The 18,821-nt window shown below is 46.1% G+C and overlaps 1 protein-coding gene across 2 annotated transcripts in view; it reads left to right on the forward strand.

Moving 5' to 3' along the window:
- LOC135556566 (protein Wnt-7b) overlaps positions 1 to 18,821 on the forward strand; it is a 65,784-nt gene that overhangs the window by 36,791 nt on the left and 10,172 nt on the right. For both annotated transcript variants that reach the window (XM_064989869.1, XM_064989868.1), the window contains one exon: positions 12,954 to 13,225. In XM_064989869.1, coding sequence (XP_064845941.1) covers positions 12,954 to 13,225 — 272 coding nt within the window. The remainder of the gene's footprint in view (positions 1 to 12,953; positions 13,226 to 18,821) is intronic.

Raw genomic sequence — 18,821 nt, forward strand, 5'->3', positions numbered from 1 at the left:
GGTTTATTCCTCCGTACAGGGTGTATTCCTCCGTACAGGGTGTATAGCTCCGTACAGGGTGTATTCCTCCTTACAGGGTGTATTCCTCCGTACAGGGTGTATAGCTCCGTACAGGGTGTATAGCTCCGTACAGGGTGTATTCCTCCGTACAGGGTGTATAGCTCCGAAGAGGGTTTATTCCTCCGTACAGGGTGTATTCCTCCATACAAGGTGTATTCCTCCGTACAGGGTGTATTCCTCCGTACAGGGTGTATAGCTCCGTACAGGGTGTATTCCTCCGTACAGGGTGTATTCCTCCTTACAGGGTGTATAGCTCCGTACAGGGTGTATTCCTCCGTACAGGGTGTATTCCTCCTTACAGGGTGTATTCCTCCGTACAGGGTGTATAGCTCCGTACAGGGTGTATAGCTCCGTACAGGGTTTATTCCTCCGTACAGGGTGTATAGCTCCGTACAGGGTGTATTCCTCCGTACAGGGTGTATAACTCCGTACAGGGTGTATTCCTCCGTACAGGGTGTATAGCTCCGTACAGGGTGTATAGCTCCGTACAGGGTGTATAGCTCCGTACAGTGTGTATAGCTCCGTACAGGGTGTATTCCTCCGTACAGGGTGTATTCCTCCGTACAGGGTGTATAGCTCCGTACAGGGTGTATAGCTCCGTACAGGGTGTATTCCTCCGTACAGGGTGTATTCCTCCGTACAGGGTGTATTCCTACGTACAGGGTTTATAGCTCCGTACAGGGTGTATTCCTCCGTACAGGGTGTATAGCTCCGTACAGGGTGTATAGCTCCGTACAGGGTGTATTCCTCCGTACAGGGTGTATTCCTCCGTACAGGGTTTATTCCTCCGTACAGGGTGTATAGCTCCGTACAGGGTGTATTCCTCCGTACAGGGTGTATTCCTCCGTACAGGGTGTATAGCTCCGTACAGGGTGTATTCCTCCGTACAGGGTGTATTCCTCCGTACAGAGTTTATTCCTCCGTACAGGGTGTATTCCTCCGTACAGAGTTTATTCCTCCGTACAGGGTGTATTCCTCCGTACAGGGTGTATTCCTCCGTACAGGGTGTATAACTCCGTACAGGGTGTATAGCTCCGTACAGGGTGTATTGCTCCGTACAGGGTGTATAGCTCCGTACAGGGTGTATTCCTCCGTACAGGGTGTATTCCTCCGTACAGGGTGTATTCCTCCTTACAGGGTGTATTCCTCCGTACAGGGTGTATAACTCCGTACAGGGTGTATTCCTCCGTACAGGGTGTATAGCTCCGTACAGGGTGTATTCCTCCTTACAGGGTGTATAGCTCCGTACAGGGTGTATTCCTCCGTACAGGGTGTATTCCTCCTTACAGGGTGTATTCCTCCGTACAGGGTGTATAGCTCCGTACAGGGTGTATTCCTCCGTACAGGGTGTATTCCTCCGTACAGGGTGTATAACTCCGTACAGGGTGTATTCCTCCGTACAGGGTGTATAGCTCCGTACAGGGTTTATTCCTCCGTACAGGGTGTATAACTCCGTACAGGGTGTATTCCTCCGTACAGGGTGTATAGCTCCGTGCAGTGTGTATAGCTCCGTACAGGGTGTATTCCTCTGTACAGGGTGTATTCCTCCGTACAGGGTGTATAGCTCCGTACAGGGTTTATTCCTCCGTACAGGGTGTATTCCTCCGTACAGGGTGTATTCCTCCGTACAGGGTGTATTCCTCCTTACAGGGTGTATTCCTCCGTACAGGGTGTATTCCTCCGTACAGTGTGTATAGCTCCGTACAGGGTGTATTCCTCCGTACAGGGTGTATAGCTCCGTACAGGGTGTATTCCTCCTTACAGGGTGTATTCCTCCGTACAGGGTGTATAGCTCCGTACAGGGTGTATAGCTCCGTACAGGGTGTATTCCTCCGTACAGGGTGTATAGCTCCGTACAGGGTTTATTCCTCCGTACAGGGTGTATTCCTCCATACAAGGTGTATTCCTCCGTACAGGGTGTATTCCTCCGTACAGGGTGTATAGCTCCGTACAGGGTGTATTCCTCCGTACAGGGTGTATTCCTCCTTACAGGGTGTATAGCTCCGTACAGGGTGTATTCCTCCGTACAGGGTGTATTCCTCCTTACAGGGTGTATTCCTCCGTACAGGGTGTATAGCTCCGTACAGGGTGTATAGCTCCGTACAGGGTTTATTCCTCCGTACAGGGTGTATAGCTCCGTACAGGGTGTATTCCTCCGTACAGGGTGTATAACTCCGTACAGGGTGTATTCCTCCGTACAGGGTGTATAGCTCCGTACAGGGTGTATAGCTCCGTACAGGGTGTATAGCTCCGTACAGTGTGTATAGCTCCGTACAGGGTGTATTCCTCCGTACAGGGTGTATTCCTCCGTACAGGGTGTATAGCTCCGTACAGGGTGTATAGCTCCGTACAGGGTGTATTCCTCCGTACAGGGTGTATTCCTCCGTACAGGGTGTATTCCTACGTACAGGGTTTATAGCTCCGTACAGGGTGTATTCCTCCGTACAGGGTGTATAGCTCCGTACAGGGTGTATAGCTCCGTACAGGGTGTATTCCTCCGTACAGGGTGTATTCCTCCGTACAGGGTTTATTCCTCCGTACAGGGTGTATAGCTCCGTACAGGGTGTATTCCTCCGTACAGGGTGTATTCCTCCGTACAGGGTGTATAGCTCCGTACAGGGTGTATTCCTCCGTACAGGGTGTATTCCTCCGTACAGAGTTTATTCCTCCGTACAGGGTGTATTCCTCCGTACAGAGTTTATTCCTCCGTACAGGGTGTATTCCTCCGTACAGGGTGTATTCCTCCGTACAGGGTGTATAACTCCGTACAGGGTGTATAGCTCCGTACAGGGTGTATTCCTCCGTACAGGGTGTATAGCTCCGTACAGGGTGTATTCCTCCGTACAGGGTGTATTCCTCCGTACAGGGTGTATTCCTCCTTACAGGGTGTATTCCTCCGTACAGGGTGTATAACTCCGTACAGGGTGTATTCCTCCGTACAGGGTGTATAGCTCCGTACAGGGTGTATTCCTCCTTACAGGGTGTATAGCTCCGTACAGGGTGTATTCCTCCGTACAGGGTGTATTCCTCCTTACAGGGTGTATTCCTCCGTACAGGGTGTATAGCTCCGTACAGGGTGTATTCCTCCGTACAGGGTGTATTCCTCCGTACAGGGTGTATAACTCCGTACAGGGTGTATTCCTCCGTACAGGGTGTATAGCTCCGTACAGGGTTTATTCCTCCGTACAGGGTGTATAACTCCGTACAGGGTGTATTCCTCCGTACAGGGTGTATAGCTCCGTGCAGTGTGTATAGCTCCGTACAGGGTGTATTCCTCTGTACAGGGTGTATTCCTCCGTACAGGGTGTATAGCTCCGTACAGGGTTTATTCCTCCGTACAGGGTGTATTCCTCCGTACAGGGTGTATTCCTCCTTACAGGGTGTATTCCTCCGTACAGGGTGTATTCCTCCGTACAGTGTGTATAGCTCCGTACAGGGTGTATTCCTCCGTACAGGGTGTATTCCTCCGTACAGGGTGTATAACTCCGTACAGGGTGTATAGTAATATATAATAATAATATATCCCATTTAGCAGACGCTTTTGTCCAAAGCGACTTACAAGTCGGCTGGGGCCACTACTTTTACATATGGGTGGCCCCAGCGGGAATCGAACCCACGACGCTTGGCGTTGCAAGCGCCATGCTCTACCGACTGAGCCACACAGGACCCTATAGCTCCGTACAGGGTGTATTCCTCCGTACAGGGTGTATTCCTCCGTACAGGGTGTATTCCTCCGTACAGGGTGTATAGCTCCGTACAGGGTGTATAACTCCGTACAGGGTGTATTCCTCCGTACAGGGTGTATTCCTCCGTACAGGGTGTATAACTCCGTACAGGGTGTATTCCTCCGTACAGGGTGTATTCCTCCGTACAGGGTGTATTCCTCCGTACAGGGTGTATTCCTCCGTACAGGGTGTATTCCTCCGTACAGGGTGTATAGCTACGTACAGGGTGTATTCCTCCGTACAGGGTGTATTCCTCCTTACAGGGTGTATTCCTCCGTACAGGGTGTATAACTCCGTACAGGGTGTATTCCTCCGTACAGGGTGTATTCCTCCGTACAGGGTGTATTCCTCCTTACAGGGTGTATAGCTCCGTACAGGGTGTATTCCTCCGTACAGGGTGTATTCCTCCGTACAGGGTGTATAGCTCCGTACAGGGTGTATAGCTCCGTACAGGATGTATTCCTCCGTACAGGGTGTATTCCTCCTTACAGGGTGTATAGCTCCGTACAGGGTGTATTCCTCCGTACAGGGTGTATTCCTCCGTACAGGGTGTATTCCTCCGTACAGGGTGTATTCCTCCGTACAGGGTGTATTCCTCCTTACAGGGTGTATAGCTCCGTACAGGGTGTATTCCTCCGTACAGGGTGTATTCCTCCTTACAGGGTGTATTCCTCCGTACAGGGTGTATTCCTCTGTACAGGGTGTATAACTCCGTACAGGGTGTATTCCTCCGTACAGGGTGTATTCCTCCATACAGGGTGTATTCCTCCTTACAGGGTGTATAACTCCGTACAGGGTGTATAACTCCGTACAGGGTGTATTCCTCCGTACAGGGTGTATTCCTCCGTACAGGGTGTATTCCTCCGTATTGGGTGTATAGCTCCGTACAGGGTGTATTCCTCCGTACAGGGTGTATTCCTCTGTACAGGGTGTATAGCTCCGTACAGGGTGTATAACTCCGTACAGGGTGTATAACTCCGTACAGGGTGTATAGCTCCGTACAGGGTGTATTCCTCCGTACAGGGTGTATTCCTCCGTACAGGGTGTATAGCTCCGTACAGGGTGTATAACTCCGTACAGGGTGTATTCCTCCGTACAGGGTGTATTCCTCCGTACAGGGTGTATAGCTCCGTACAGGGTGTATAGCTCCGTACAGGGTGTATTCCTCCGTACAGGGTGTATAGCTCCGTACAGGGTGTATAACTCCGTACAGGGTGTATTCCTCCGTACAGGTGTATTCCTCCGTACAGGGTGTATTCCTCCGTACAGGGTGTATAGCTCCGTACAGGGTGTATAACTCCGTACAGGGTGTATAGCTCCGTACAGGGTGTATTCCTCCGTACAGGGTGTATAGCTCCGTACAGGGTGTATAGCTCCGTACAGGGTGTATAACTCCGTACAGGGTGTATTCCTCCGTACAGGGTGTATTCCTCCGTACAGGGTGTATAGCTCCGTACAGGGTGTATTCCTCCGTACAGGGTGTATTCCTCCGTACAGGGTGTATAGCTCCGTACAGGGTGTATAACTCCGTACAGGGTGTATTCCTCCGTACAGGGTGTATTCCTCCGTACAGGGTTTATTCCTCCGTACAGGGTGTATAGCTCCGTACAGGGTGTATAACTCCGTACAGGGTGTATTCCTCCGTACAGGGTGTATTCCTCCGTACAGGGTGTATAGCTCCGTACAGGGTGTATTCCTCCGTACAGGGTGTATTCCTCCTTACAGGGTGTATAGCTCCGTACAGGGTGTATTCCTCCGTACAGGGTGTATTCCTCCTTGCAGGGTGTATTCCTCCGTACAGGGTGTATAGCTCCGTACAGGGTGTATTCCTCCGTACAGGGTGTATTCCTCCGTACAGGGTGTATAACTCCGTACAGGGTGTATTCCTCCGTACAGGGTGTATAGCTCCGTACAGGGTGTATTCCTCCGTACAGGGTGTATAACTCCGTACAGTGTGTATTCCTCCGTACAGGGTGTATAGCTCCGTACAGTGTGTATAGCTCCGTACAGGGTGTATTCCTCCGTACAGGGTGTATTCCTCCGTACAGGGTGTATTCCTCCGTACAGGGTGTATAGCTCCGTACAGGGTGTATTCCTCCGTACAGGGTGTATTCCTCCGTACAGGGTGTATTCCTCCGTACAGGGTGTATAGCTCCGTACAGGGTGTATTCCTCCGTACAGGGTGTATAGCTCCGTACAGTGTGTATAGCTCCGTACAGGGTGTATTCCTCCGTACAGGGTGTATTCCTCCGTACAGGGTGTATTCCTCCGTACAGTGTGTATAGCTCCGTACAGGGTGTATTCCTCCCTACAGGGTGTATTCCTCCGTACAGGGTGTATTCCTCCGTACAGGGTGTATAGCTCCGTACAGGGTGTATTCCTCCGTACAGGGTGTATTCCTCCGTACAGGGTGTATTCCTCCGTACAGGGTGTATAACTCCGTACAGGGTGTATTCCTCCGTACAGGGTGTATAGCTCCGTACAGGGTGTATAGCTCCGTACAGGGTGTATTCCTCCGTACAGGGTGTATTCCTCCGTACAGGGTGTATTCCTCCGTACAGGGTGTATAGCTCCGTACAGGGTGTATTCCTCCGTACAGGGTGTATAACTCCGTACAGGGTGTATTCCTCCGTACAGGGTGTATTCCTCCATACAGGGTGTATTCCTCCTTACAGGGTGTATAACTCCGTACAGGGTGTATAACTCCGTACAGGGTGTATTCCTCCGTACAGGGTGTATTCCTCCGTACAGGGTGTATAGCTCCGTACAGGGTGTATTCCTCCGTACAGGGTGTATTCCTCTGTACAGGGTGTATAGCTCCGTACAGGGTGTATAACTCCGTACAGGGTGTATAACTCCGTACAGGGTGTATAGCTCCGTACAGGGTGTATTCCTCCGTACAGGGTGTATAGCTCCGTACAGGGTGTATAACTCCGTACAGGGTGTATTCCTCCGTACAGGGTGTATAGCTCCGTACAGGGTGTATAACTCCGTACAGGGTGTATTCCTCCGTACAGGGTGTATTCCTCCCTACAGGGTGTATAGCTCCGTACAGGGTGTATAACTCCGTACAGGGTGTATTCCTCCGTACAGGGTGTATAGCTCCGTACAGGGTGTATAACTCCGTACAGGGTGTATAGCTCCGTACAGGGTGTATTCCTCCGTACAGGGTGTATTCCTCCGTACAGGGTGTATTCCTCCGTACAGGGTGTATTCCTCCGTACAGGGTGTATAGCTCCGTACAGGGTGTATTCCTCCGTACAGGGTGTATAGCTCCGTACAGGGTGTATTCCTCCGTACAGGGTGTATTCCTCCGTACAGGGTGTATTCCTCCGTACAGGGATTATTCCTCCGTACAGGGTTTATTCCTCCGTACGGGGTGTAGAACTCCGTACAGGGTGTATTCCTCCGTACAGGGTTTATTCCTCCGTACAGGGTTTATTCCTCCGTACAGGGTGTATTCCTCCGTACAGGGTTTATTCCTCCGTACAGGGTTTATTCCTCCGTACAGGGTTTATTCCTCCGTACAGGGTTTATTCCTCCGTACAGGGTTTATTCCTCCGTACAGGGTTTATTCCTCCGTACAGGGTTTATTCCTCCGTACAGGGTTTATTCCTCCGTACAGGGTTTATTCCTCCGTACAGGGTTTATTCCTCCGTACAGGGTTTATTCCTCCGTACGGGGTGTAGTGAGCATTCCTGTATGGCCACAGGATGTTGACTGATAACTGCTCTCAGGGAAGAGCTTGAGCCTTCCTTCCTTCTCCTTCTGTCCATATTGGACACTGTCACAGACACTTGCCACCAAACTCCATTGGACGGATGGTTTAATATCTCCCTATTCTTCTCCCCAGACCATTCCAAGTTCATTCAGGTTTTTATGGTTCGTCCAATTTTCCACTGGCAGCCTACAAGGCTACCTCAGGGTGGTTCCTCCTGGAATCCTGTCAGGACGATGGGGCCTGGTGCCTCTTTAGCCTTTTTCTCTTTCATAAACCACATGCCTGTTCAACAAGTAGGAGCTCCCCAAGGGCATGGGAATACAGTACACAACTCCCAATCATAGAGTAGATGTGCTGGAGCATCATGTCCAACACAGCATGAAACATCTGTCTTCTCAATACACAATCAACCACCTCACGGGTCAATGGTGAAACTACTCATCAAACTACATCAAACCTTTCACTCACTGAGACGCAGAGGCTCAAACACAGAAATGGAGCATCAGAAATCTCACAGTTGTAGCATCGAACATCTCCTCCATGGAAGCAGTATTAAAGTTTCTCACTGCTTGCTAGTCCAAGCATCAAGCAACTCCCTCACTCACTCACACAGCATAAAACACAACCTTTAAAACCCTAGGGTTGGGTCTTGCGTCTGTCGTAAAACAGTCAGATTCATGAGGACGTAAACCAGTTGTACAGTTAGAGTTAGAAACGTGTATTAAAGATTCACTTCACAATTATACAAATTAAATCACATTTATTTATTACGTGCGCCGAATACAACTGGTGTAGACTTGACATTGAAATGCTTACTTAAGAGGCCTTTCCAACAAAGCAGAGTTAAAAATGAAGAAAATGCGCTAATAAAAATACAAGAGCTGACAATAAAAAATACAGATTTTAGAAATCACATTGTGGAACACTCAAATTTCATTTTGAGACACTTAAAGCACTCAAAGTCAAAACATGATACAACGAAAGTTGTCCAGCAGTAGTAAATGTTGATATCATTATCTAATGGATAATGCAGATTCCCAGTTGATATCATTGTCTAATGTATAATGCAGATTCCCAGTTGATATCATTGTCTAATGTATAATGTAGACTCCCAGCTTATATCATTGTCTATTGGATAATGCCGATTCACAGTTGATATCATTGTCTAGTGGATAATGCAGACTCACAGTTGATATCATTGTCTAATGTATAATGCAGATTCCCAGTTGATATCATTGTCTAATGTATAATGTAGACTCCCAGTTTATATCATTGTCTAGTGGATAATGCAGAATCCCAGTTAATATCATTGTCTAATGGATAATGCAGACTCCCAGTTGATATCATTATCTAATGTATAATGCAGATTCCCAGTTGATATCATTGTCTAATGGATAATGCAGACTCCCAGTTGATATCATTGTCTAATGGATAATGCAGGCCCCCAGTTGATATCATTATCTAATGTATAATGCAGGCTCTCAGTTGATATCATTATCTAATGGATAATGCAGACTCCCAGTTGATATCATTGTCTAATCTATAATGCAGATTCCCAGTTGATGTCATTGTCTAATGGATAATGCAGTTTCCAGTTGATATCATTGTCTAATGGATAATGCAGCCCCCCAGTTGATATCATTATCTAATGTATAATGCAGACTCCCAGTTGATATCATTATCTAATGGATAATTTTATTTAACCTTTATTTGACCTTTATTTAACAATGAGGCTACTGCTCTCCTACCATTACTAGGTTCAGCCCTCTTAAGGCATCCACATGCCATGTGTAACTCTGTGTCGTTGTATGTGTCGAACTGCTTTGCTTTATCCTGGCCAGGTTGCAATTGTAAATGAGAACTTGTTCTCAACTTGCCTACCTGGTTAAATAAAGGTGAAATAAATAAAATAAAATAAAAAATGCCTCACAGCCAAAACAGTTTGGAACAGATCTTGCAAGTATTATGATGACATTTTGTGACGTTTTTGTTCAATTTGGATTTACAACAAGGTTTTTTTGGGCCGATCGGGCACACAACATTTTTTCTTGAGGCAAGCTGAAGTCAGTAGCTGATGTCTACGCCCCCTCATTGGTGATTGGTCTACAGTAGAGATTCTTCATTGAAGTGCCTGTTGTCATTCAGGCTGTATCACATCCGGCCGTGATTGGGAGTCCCATAGGACGGCACACAATTGGCCCAGTGTCATGAGAGGCCGTCATTGTAAATAAGAATTTGCTCTTAACTGACATGCCTAGTTAAATAAAGGTTAAATAAAAATACTACACCAAACATCCTAGTTAGAAGCAAAATTGTGCGACTAAGATCCCCTCAGCAAAAACGTCAAAATGAATGACAGATTTCTTGAGTTATACTATTTTGAGGATGTGTATACTGGCAACGGCATCTCAAAATGGTCAAACAGTACTACAGCCACTTTTTTATTTTAGGCAACTGAGGAGTCAATGTGTAAGACTGACCAAAAAGGCTAAAAAAAGGCGAAATGTGATCATTATGTAACCACTCTTTATGATTGCAAGGGAAACTTAGCTCAAATCTGGAAAACTGTCTAATCTCTAAAGGGTTGCACTTCCTCCTCTCTGCCCCAAACAATGAATTCAGACTGGTCGTCAAGTTTGGGAACCACTGATCTAAGTGACAGAACTCAGGCCATCGTGGTTGATGGGGTGAAGTCCGCATTTTGTGAAGTACATGTAGGTGTTCGGCAGGGGTCGATTCAAGGACCTGGTCTTTTCACTATGTATATACATGCTTGGTCAATGATATGAGAACTTGTATTAAGCACTAGTTTAATTAGGGCTTTCTGCACTGCTGCAAAATTGGACTGTAGCCTTGTCACAGCCAGGTCAGCAGTTGGAGCAAATGCATACATTCTAGTAAGATTGTCTCAGATGGATTAGGCCTTCACTCGTCGGCTGGTTCTAGAATTCAACTAGTTTTTCACACAAATAACTTGGTATTTGGATTGACAATGATTTATAGTTTAAAAAACATACAATTGAGTTTGTTAAGAAACTAAGATTTAAAGTGGCCTTTTACAAAAACAGATATTTTCGCTCTCTAGTCAGCAGGAAGCAGATTGTGCTGTCAAACTCTCTATCAGTTCTTGGTCTACAGTAGAGATTCTTCATTGAAGTGCCTGTTGTCATTCAGGCTGTATCACATCCGGCCGTGATTGGGAGTCCCATAGGACGGCACACAATTGGCCCAGTGTCATCAGGAGAGGCCGTCATGTAGTTCACAAAGCTGTCTGTTTTAGTTGATTGTCTTTTGTGTATTTATGCTTGTCTGTATTTGACTTGTTGTATATTGTATTAGATTAATATGAATATTGTATATGCAGGGCTCGTTGAAAAAGAGACACTGGTCTCAATGGTGACTCCCTGCTAAAATAAAGGTCAAATTAAAGGAAATGTTTTCAAGTGAATGTCCTTTAAGGGAGTATGCGAGCACACTCGTTTGGTTCTCCTAGCCGAGCTCGGCGAGGCACCAGCTGAACTGAAGCATGTTGACGCCTTTAGCGTTAGTTGACAGTTCCAGACCCAACAGGGGGTGTCAACCAATACCATTTCCCCCATGAGATGTGTTAGTGCAGGCTGAATGGGCCCAGAAACAGGCCTGCATCTATGGCATAGGGAACCAACCTTCTTACCCTGGAAACTTCATACTCCATTCTGTTTTTACCATTATACTGCCCTGCCATGTGTGTGTGTTCGTTGTGTGTGTGTGTGTGTGTGTCTGTGTGCATGTGTCTGTATGCGATTCTGTGTGTGTGTGTCTGTATGTGTGAGATGAAGGTGGCTGAGAGTGACCATAAGCTGGCAGGGCATAACTCTGTTGGTAACTAGTAAGGATGGTGTTTGTGAGTCAGTCCCCAAACAGTACATACAGCAGGCAGTGGGCAGGCAGGCAGGGCATTAGCAGCAGTCATGGCCGGGCTTATCTCCAGCAGCACAGACTAGCAGCCTTAGCCCTCAGCCTCCACTGGATGTGACCACAGTGTTTGGGGCTGTAAAATAATGTAAAATAAGCAGTGATTTTGCATCTAGCCAGTTTCTAAATTGTTAAATATTCATTTGCTTAGCCAAATAACGTATAACTTTTCACATTTGAGATTTGTCATGTTTTTTTCTGTAATTTGGCTGTATTGCAATATGCAGTGGTCAATATCATTTTCCCTTCCCTCATGCCGGTAGCCTGGTACAGTAGGCCTGCTCTGCCTTATGGACCAGACAGCAGAAAGTACATGTCGGTCTGATGATCATAAAATCTCCTGGATATCTGAAATACTTGATTAATATTGTTTACATGATATGGAACACACATTTGAGTAAGAAGAAAACACAACCATACATTCTACAGAGTGATGTTACACACAAAGTATGTTACGTAAAGAAACAGAAACATCCATGTAAAAAATATATATATATCCCCTTAAAGGCCCAATAAACTCAATGGTTTGTCACTAGTAGCATTTGTTCTCCTTCCACCCTCTACCCTTTCTCTCTGAGGCCCAGAGCCCCTCTACCCTCTCTCTCTGAGGCCCAGAGGCCCTCTACCCTTTCTCTCTGAGGCCCAGAGCCCCTCTACCCTCTCTCTGAGGCCCAGAGCCCCTCTACCCTCTCTCTTTGAGGCCCACACCCTCTCTCCCACATGAAGGACTACTCAGGGGACACCTGGGTAACTCAATGTGACACAGCATCCACGGCCCCTTTTGGAGCACAGTAGCCTTTTAAAGATTGAGCACTCCCTACTGACAATTGGACAGCACCGTCTCGGGATGCATACTTGAAAAGGGATGGTAGAAAAAAGCATTTGTATTATCAGTCTTGAACAATTCCTCTCATTGGAGGAAATACTATTTCATACCAGCATCACTTTTGTCGGTTGACTGTCCTCTGTCCGAACTTGTGCATGCATACATGGCCTATACCAGTAATGCTGAAGTCCTAACCACTGCAAGTGTACTGTAGAGAGAGAGAGAACGCCAGGCTCCCAGAGAGAGAGAGAGGGAGAAGGGAAGTAACTGCACCAGACAGCCAGACAGACCTGCAAATCACAGCTGTAGTAATGTGGGCATGCAGTACAAGGTGCTCGAGGAGAGGAATTCAGCACTGTGGACAGCACCTAGCTACAGTACTCTCCTCTCCCCACTCGGCCTAGAATCACAGCACTGCACACTTGGAGGCTGTCCTTGAGTACTTGTGGTCTGATGCTGTGACCATCTTCTTACCAAGGTGCAGGAGGGACCGGAGGTAGGAGGGAGGGATGCCAGGGAGGTCTTGCCTGGACGATTGTGCCTGATTTCTTTAACTAAGTCAAAATAGAGCAACAAAGTCATAGTACACAAGCTTCTATGACGTTCTGTTGTCATCGCTGTAATTCTACAATTATTTAACGTCCCTAACCTCTCTACCTCTTCTCAGGTAGCCGGGAAGCTGCGTTCACGTACGCCATCACGGCCGCCGGCGTAGCCCATGCCATCACGGCGGCGTGTAGCCAGGGAAACCTGAGCCAGTGTGGCTGTGACCGGGAGAAGCAGGGTTACTATAACCAGGAAGAGGGCTGGAAGTGGGGAGGCTGCTCGGCAGACATCAAGTACGGCGTTGAGTTCTCCAGGAGGTTCGTGGACGCCCGCGAGATCAAGAAGACCACGCGCCGGCTGATGAACCTCCATAACAATGAGGCAGGGAGAAAGGTAAACAACCACATAGAAGAAATACATCTTTATATTTTTAGATCAGTGTATGTGTGTGTGTGTGTGTGTGTGTGTGTGTGTGTGTGTGTGTGTGTGTGTGTGTGTGTGTGTGTGTGTGTGTATGCACACGCTCGTTCACTCGTGTATTTGTGGTTTGTGTGTGTGTGTGTGCACGCGCGTCCATGTGTAAACACCCCAGCCCAGATTAAGAATGGAACCTACAGAGTGGTGGCGGCAACCCCTAAATGGGGGTCGTGCTGATTGACAGTTAGCCTCTCAGCAGCCTGTTTTGCTTTAGCTCAATTACAGTTTTTTTTCCTACTATAATGTGGGGTGTTTTTCTCTTGGAGTTCTGGCACACTTCTCCTGTGGCGGTGGTGGTGGTGGTGGTGGTGGTGGTGTGGTCCTGGGCTATGTTTGTTTGTTATTAGTCATCCCAGAACAAAGAACAACATGAATCATAACAGAGAGACAGAGAGAGCAAGAAAGTGAGAGAAAGAGAGAGAGAGCAAGAGAGAGTAAGAGAGAGCATGCCTGCCTGGGCTTCTCTGGCGTTCTGGTGATAAATGGATCTAATGAATAAGCGGAGCGGAGCGAGGATGGTAGCGGGCTGCCAGATGGAGTTCTGCCATGGCCCTCCATCCAGCCCTTTCATGGAATTATGAAGTGTAAAGTCAGGAACAGGATATTATTGCAGGTCTCTCAGCCGTACCAAAAACACAGCACTGCCATTTCACTGCGCCCATTCAGTTTCTGAAAGCACAGCGACAATGCCGGAGTTAACGCAGGCAGACTGATATGAGGGGATCGTAGTCAGATGACCTGTCTGAGTCTGAGTTAAGCCTGGCAGAGGATGGGATTCAATCAAACACACGCTGTGGAAACAGGGCGTTGTTGGTGATCAGTACATTTTTAAGTGCAATCTGTTGATTAACGAGACAATGGGGAAACTCAGCTAAACACATTTTTATGTTTGAAAGGATGCATTTTCACAGCACAGGAATAACGTGATTTTCTTCACAGTGTTTGTGGTTTGATTGATGCTGGCCCGAGACTACTACTCTACCACTACAAAGATCCCTCTGTATCTAGAACATTCCGACACAAACACTGTAGGCTCCAGTTATATGAATCCCAAATAAATACAGACAAACCCAAGGAATGATTTAGTCTCTCTGTAAACTGGGATCCAGTGAGTTTGACAAATCTGGTCATATCTGACTAATTGGTAGCAGACAAGGTTTTGATGGACACAGTGTAAAGTAAATGTTTTCAACCATTCAGTAATTCTGTTTCACACAGACATTCATTGTGGTTTATACCACCATATATTTTGGGAAATCCTCGTTCTGAATCATCGTCTGTAACGAGATTGTCGGTTGACCCTCAAGTATTCTATGTACCTTCTCCCCACGCTTTCAATCGAATATCTGCTAATGAGGGATTTCAAAACACATACAGTGTCAAAGTAAGAATCAGGCAGCATTTATTGATCCATAACTCTGTGTACATTGTGTACATTGTGGAAGTGTCAGACAGAAACGATGACTACTGCTGGCAAGGCGTCATGCCAGGAAAAAAACTGCTCTGGAAAAATGCCCTGCCAACAAAACTGAACATCTTATATAACGAATACATACTTGGTTCTTACAAGTAGAAGCACCCAGTTAGGTTGGAAGAGTCATGTTAGGACTACTATATGTATCCCATGTCCTATACAAGCGCCACTGTCTCTTTTTTCTCAATGACTTCATCCACTCTATTCTCCACAGAATACAACACGTACTGTAGTCACAGAATACAACACGTACTGTAGTCACAGAATACAACAGGTATTGTAGTCACAGAATACAACATGTACTGTAGTCACAGAATACAACACGTACTGTAGTCACAGAATACAACACGTACTGTAGTCACAGAATACAACAGGTATTGTAGTCACAGAATACAACACGTACTATAGTCACAGAATACAACATGTACTGTAGTCACAGAATACAACACGTACTATAGTCACAGAATACAACAGGTATTGTAGTCACAGAATACAACACGTACTGTAGTCACAGAATACAACAGGTATTGTAGTCACAGAATACAACAGGTATTGTAGTCACAGAATACAACACGTACTATAGTCACAGAATACAACATGTACTGTAGTCACAGAATACAACACGTACTATAGTCACAGAATACAACAGGTATTGTAGTCACAGAATACAACACGTACTGTAGTCACAGAATACAACAGGTATTGTAGTCACAGAATACAACATGTACTGTAGTCACAGAATACAACACGTACTATAGTCACAGAATACAACATGTACTGTAGTGACAGAATGCAGATTTACAGTAGGTAAGTAGAGGCCTGTTGTAGAACAAGGATTGACTTGGTCCTGACACTAAACTGCTGAGGACACCACACAATATTTCCCAGGTGCCCTAGGATTAGGCATTTAGAGGAGTTCTCTACTACACTGTGTGCCACATATCAGAGATGAGCTTGGTAATGAATGGGTACCAGTGCATTTTGAAACGATTCCGTTTCTAAGATATATGACCGCTATCTGAACATGTAAGAGTGTTTTGATTTAAGATAAGAGGCCTTGAAGTGTTGATTTACATGATCTGTTATATTGTGAAATCCAGTATTTAATACTTCTTTCATTCAAACGTCATGTTTCTTTAGTTAATTAACCAAACCATGATCCCAGCATTCACACTGATCCAGATGCAAACAGTTAATAAACATCTGTCGAGTATGTCGTATCTGCAACGCATTAAATAGCTGAATGATCCACATTTAACTCAAGCGTAATGGTGTATGGTTATATGAGATTTATATTTATTTTCCCTTGCTATTGATGTAGTCTTCAGGAAGGTAGGGATAATTATATGGTTGAATATTACCAGTAAGTGCATTTTCCCTTGTTTTTGACATATAGCTGGCATCAGTGTCCCTCTTAGAATGTCAGATATGCCTGGTTTGGTCTACTTCATAGGGAACAGTCACTCTATGCCAGATTGTGAATGTTTGACCCTCAGATGTAAATGGATGTGGCACAACGCACAAAACAAACAACCAGTGTGAATTCAGATCAAACACAACTCTATTCTATAACACAATGTACTCAAATACTTTAAAATCAAAACAACTGTCTTTGGAATGGCACGCATCTGTCATTGTGAACATCCGTTTCCACTTACAGGGACTCCTCCATACAAAGAGTGCATTCACCAACCTTCTGCTGAAACCTCTTTGTTATTCATTAATAAACACAATGTTGAACTCAAATAAATACGTCCTCTTCACTCAGAATGTTTCTTGGTCTCTCTATAAAGAATTTACACTGAGTGTACAAAACATTAGGAACACCTGCTCTTTCCATGAAATAGACTGACCAGGTGAATCCAGGTGAAAGTTATGATCCCTTTATGGATGTCACTGTTAAATTAACTTCAATCAAATCAAATCAAAATGTTATTGGCCACACATATTTAGCAGATGTTATTGTGGTTGTAGCGAAATGCTTGTGTTTCTAGTTCCAACAGTGCAGTAGTGTCTAACAATTCACAACAATACACACAAATCTAAAAGTAAAAGAATGGAATAAAGAAATATATAAATATTAGTAACATTGACTAAAATACAGTAGAATAGAATACAGTATATACATATGAGATGAGAAAAGCAGTATGTAAACATTATTTAAACATTATTGAAGTGACTAGTGTTCCATTATTAAAGTGACTAGTGTTTCATTATTAAAGTGGCCAATGATTCCAAGTCTACGTATAAAGGGCAGCAGCCTCTAAGGTGCAGGGTTGCGTAACCGGGTGGAAGCCGGCTAGTGATGGCTATTTAACAGACGGATGTCCTTTGAGATAGATCAGTGTAGATGAATGAGAGGAGACAAGTTAAAGAAGGATTTTTAAGCTTTGAGACAACTGAGACATGGATTGTGTATCAAGAATGGTCCTCCACCCAAAGGAAATTCAGCCATCTTGATACAACTGTGGGAAGAATTGGAGTCAACATGGGCCAGCATCCCTGTGGAACACTTTCGACACCTTGCTTATAGAGTCCATGCCCCGACAAAAGGGGGTGCAACTGGCAGCATTCGCGTGAAACTGAAAGCGCGAACCACTGCTTTCAATCAGGGCAAGGTGTCTGGTAACATGACTGAATACAAACAATGCAGCTATTCCCTCCGTAAGGCTATCAAACAAGCTAAGCGTCAGTACAGAGACAAAGTAGAATCCCAATTCAACGGCTCAGACACAAGAGGCATGTGGCAGGGTCTACAGTCAATCACGGACTACAGGAAGAAATCCAGCCCAGTCACGGACCAGGATGTCTTGCTCCCAGGCAGACTAAATAACTTTTTTGCCCGCTTTGAGGACAATACAGTGCCACTGACACTGCCTGCAACGGAAAAATGTCTCTCCTTCACTGCAGCCGAGGTGAGTAAAACATTTAAACGTGTTAACCCTCGCAAGGCTGCAGGCCCAGACGGCATCCCCAGCCGCGTCCTCAGAGCATGCGCAGACCAGCTGGCTGGTGTGTTTACGGACATATTCAATCAATCCTCATCCCAGTCCGCTGTTCCCACATGCTTCAAGAGGGCCACCATTGTTCCTGTTCCCAAGAAAGCTAAGGTAACTGAGCTAAACACACGCCTCCAACTCAGTCATCAAGTTTGCGGACGACACAACAGTGGTAGGCTTGATTACCAACAACGACGAGACGGCCTACAGGGAGGAGGTGAGGGCCCTCGGAGTGTGGTGTCAGGAAAATAACCTCACACTCAACGTCAACAAAACTAAGGAGATGATTGTGGACTTCAGGAAACCGCAGAGGGAACACCCCCCTATCCACATCGATGGAACAGTAGTGGAGAGAGTAGCAAGTTTTAAGTTCCTCGGCATACACATCACAGACAAACTGAATTGGTCCACTCACACAGACAGCAAACACGCAGCAGCGCCTCTTCAACCTCAGGAGGCTGAAGAAATTCGGCTTGTCACCAAAAGCACTCACAAACTTCTACAGATGCACAATCGAGAGCATCCTGGCGGGCTGTATCACCGCCTGGTACGGCAACTGCTCCGCCCTCAACCGTAAGGCTCTCCAGAGGGTAGTGAGGTCTGCACAACGCATCACCGGGGGCAAACTACCTGCCCTCCAGGACACCTACACCACCCGATGTTACAGGAAGGCCATAAAGATCATCAAGGACATCAACCACCCGAGCCACTGCCTGTTCACCCCGCTATCATCCAGAAGGCGAGGTCAGTACAGGTGCATCAAAGCTGGGACCGAGAGACTGAAAAACAGCTTCTATCTCAAGGCCATCAGACTGTTAAACAGCCACCACTAACATTGAGTGGCTGCTGCCAACACACTGACACTGACTCAACTCCAGCCACTTTAATAATGGGAATTGATGGGAAATGATGTAAATATATCACTAGCCACTTTAAACAATGCTACCTTATATAATGTTACTTACCCTACATTATTCATCTCATATGCATACGTATGTACTGTACTCTATATCATCGACTGCATCCTTATATAATACAT

This window comes from Oncorhynchus masou, chromosome 15 (assembly GCF_036934945.1).
Source record: "Oncorhynchus masou masou isolate Uvic2021 chromosome 15, UVic_Omas_1.1, whole genome shotgun sequence".
NCBI classification, from domain to species: Eukaryota; Metazoa; Chordata; class Actinopteri; order Salmoniformes; family Salmonidae; genus Oncorhynchus; species Oncorhynchus masou.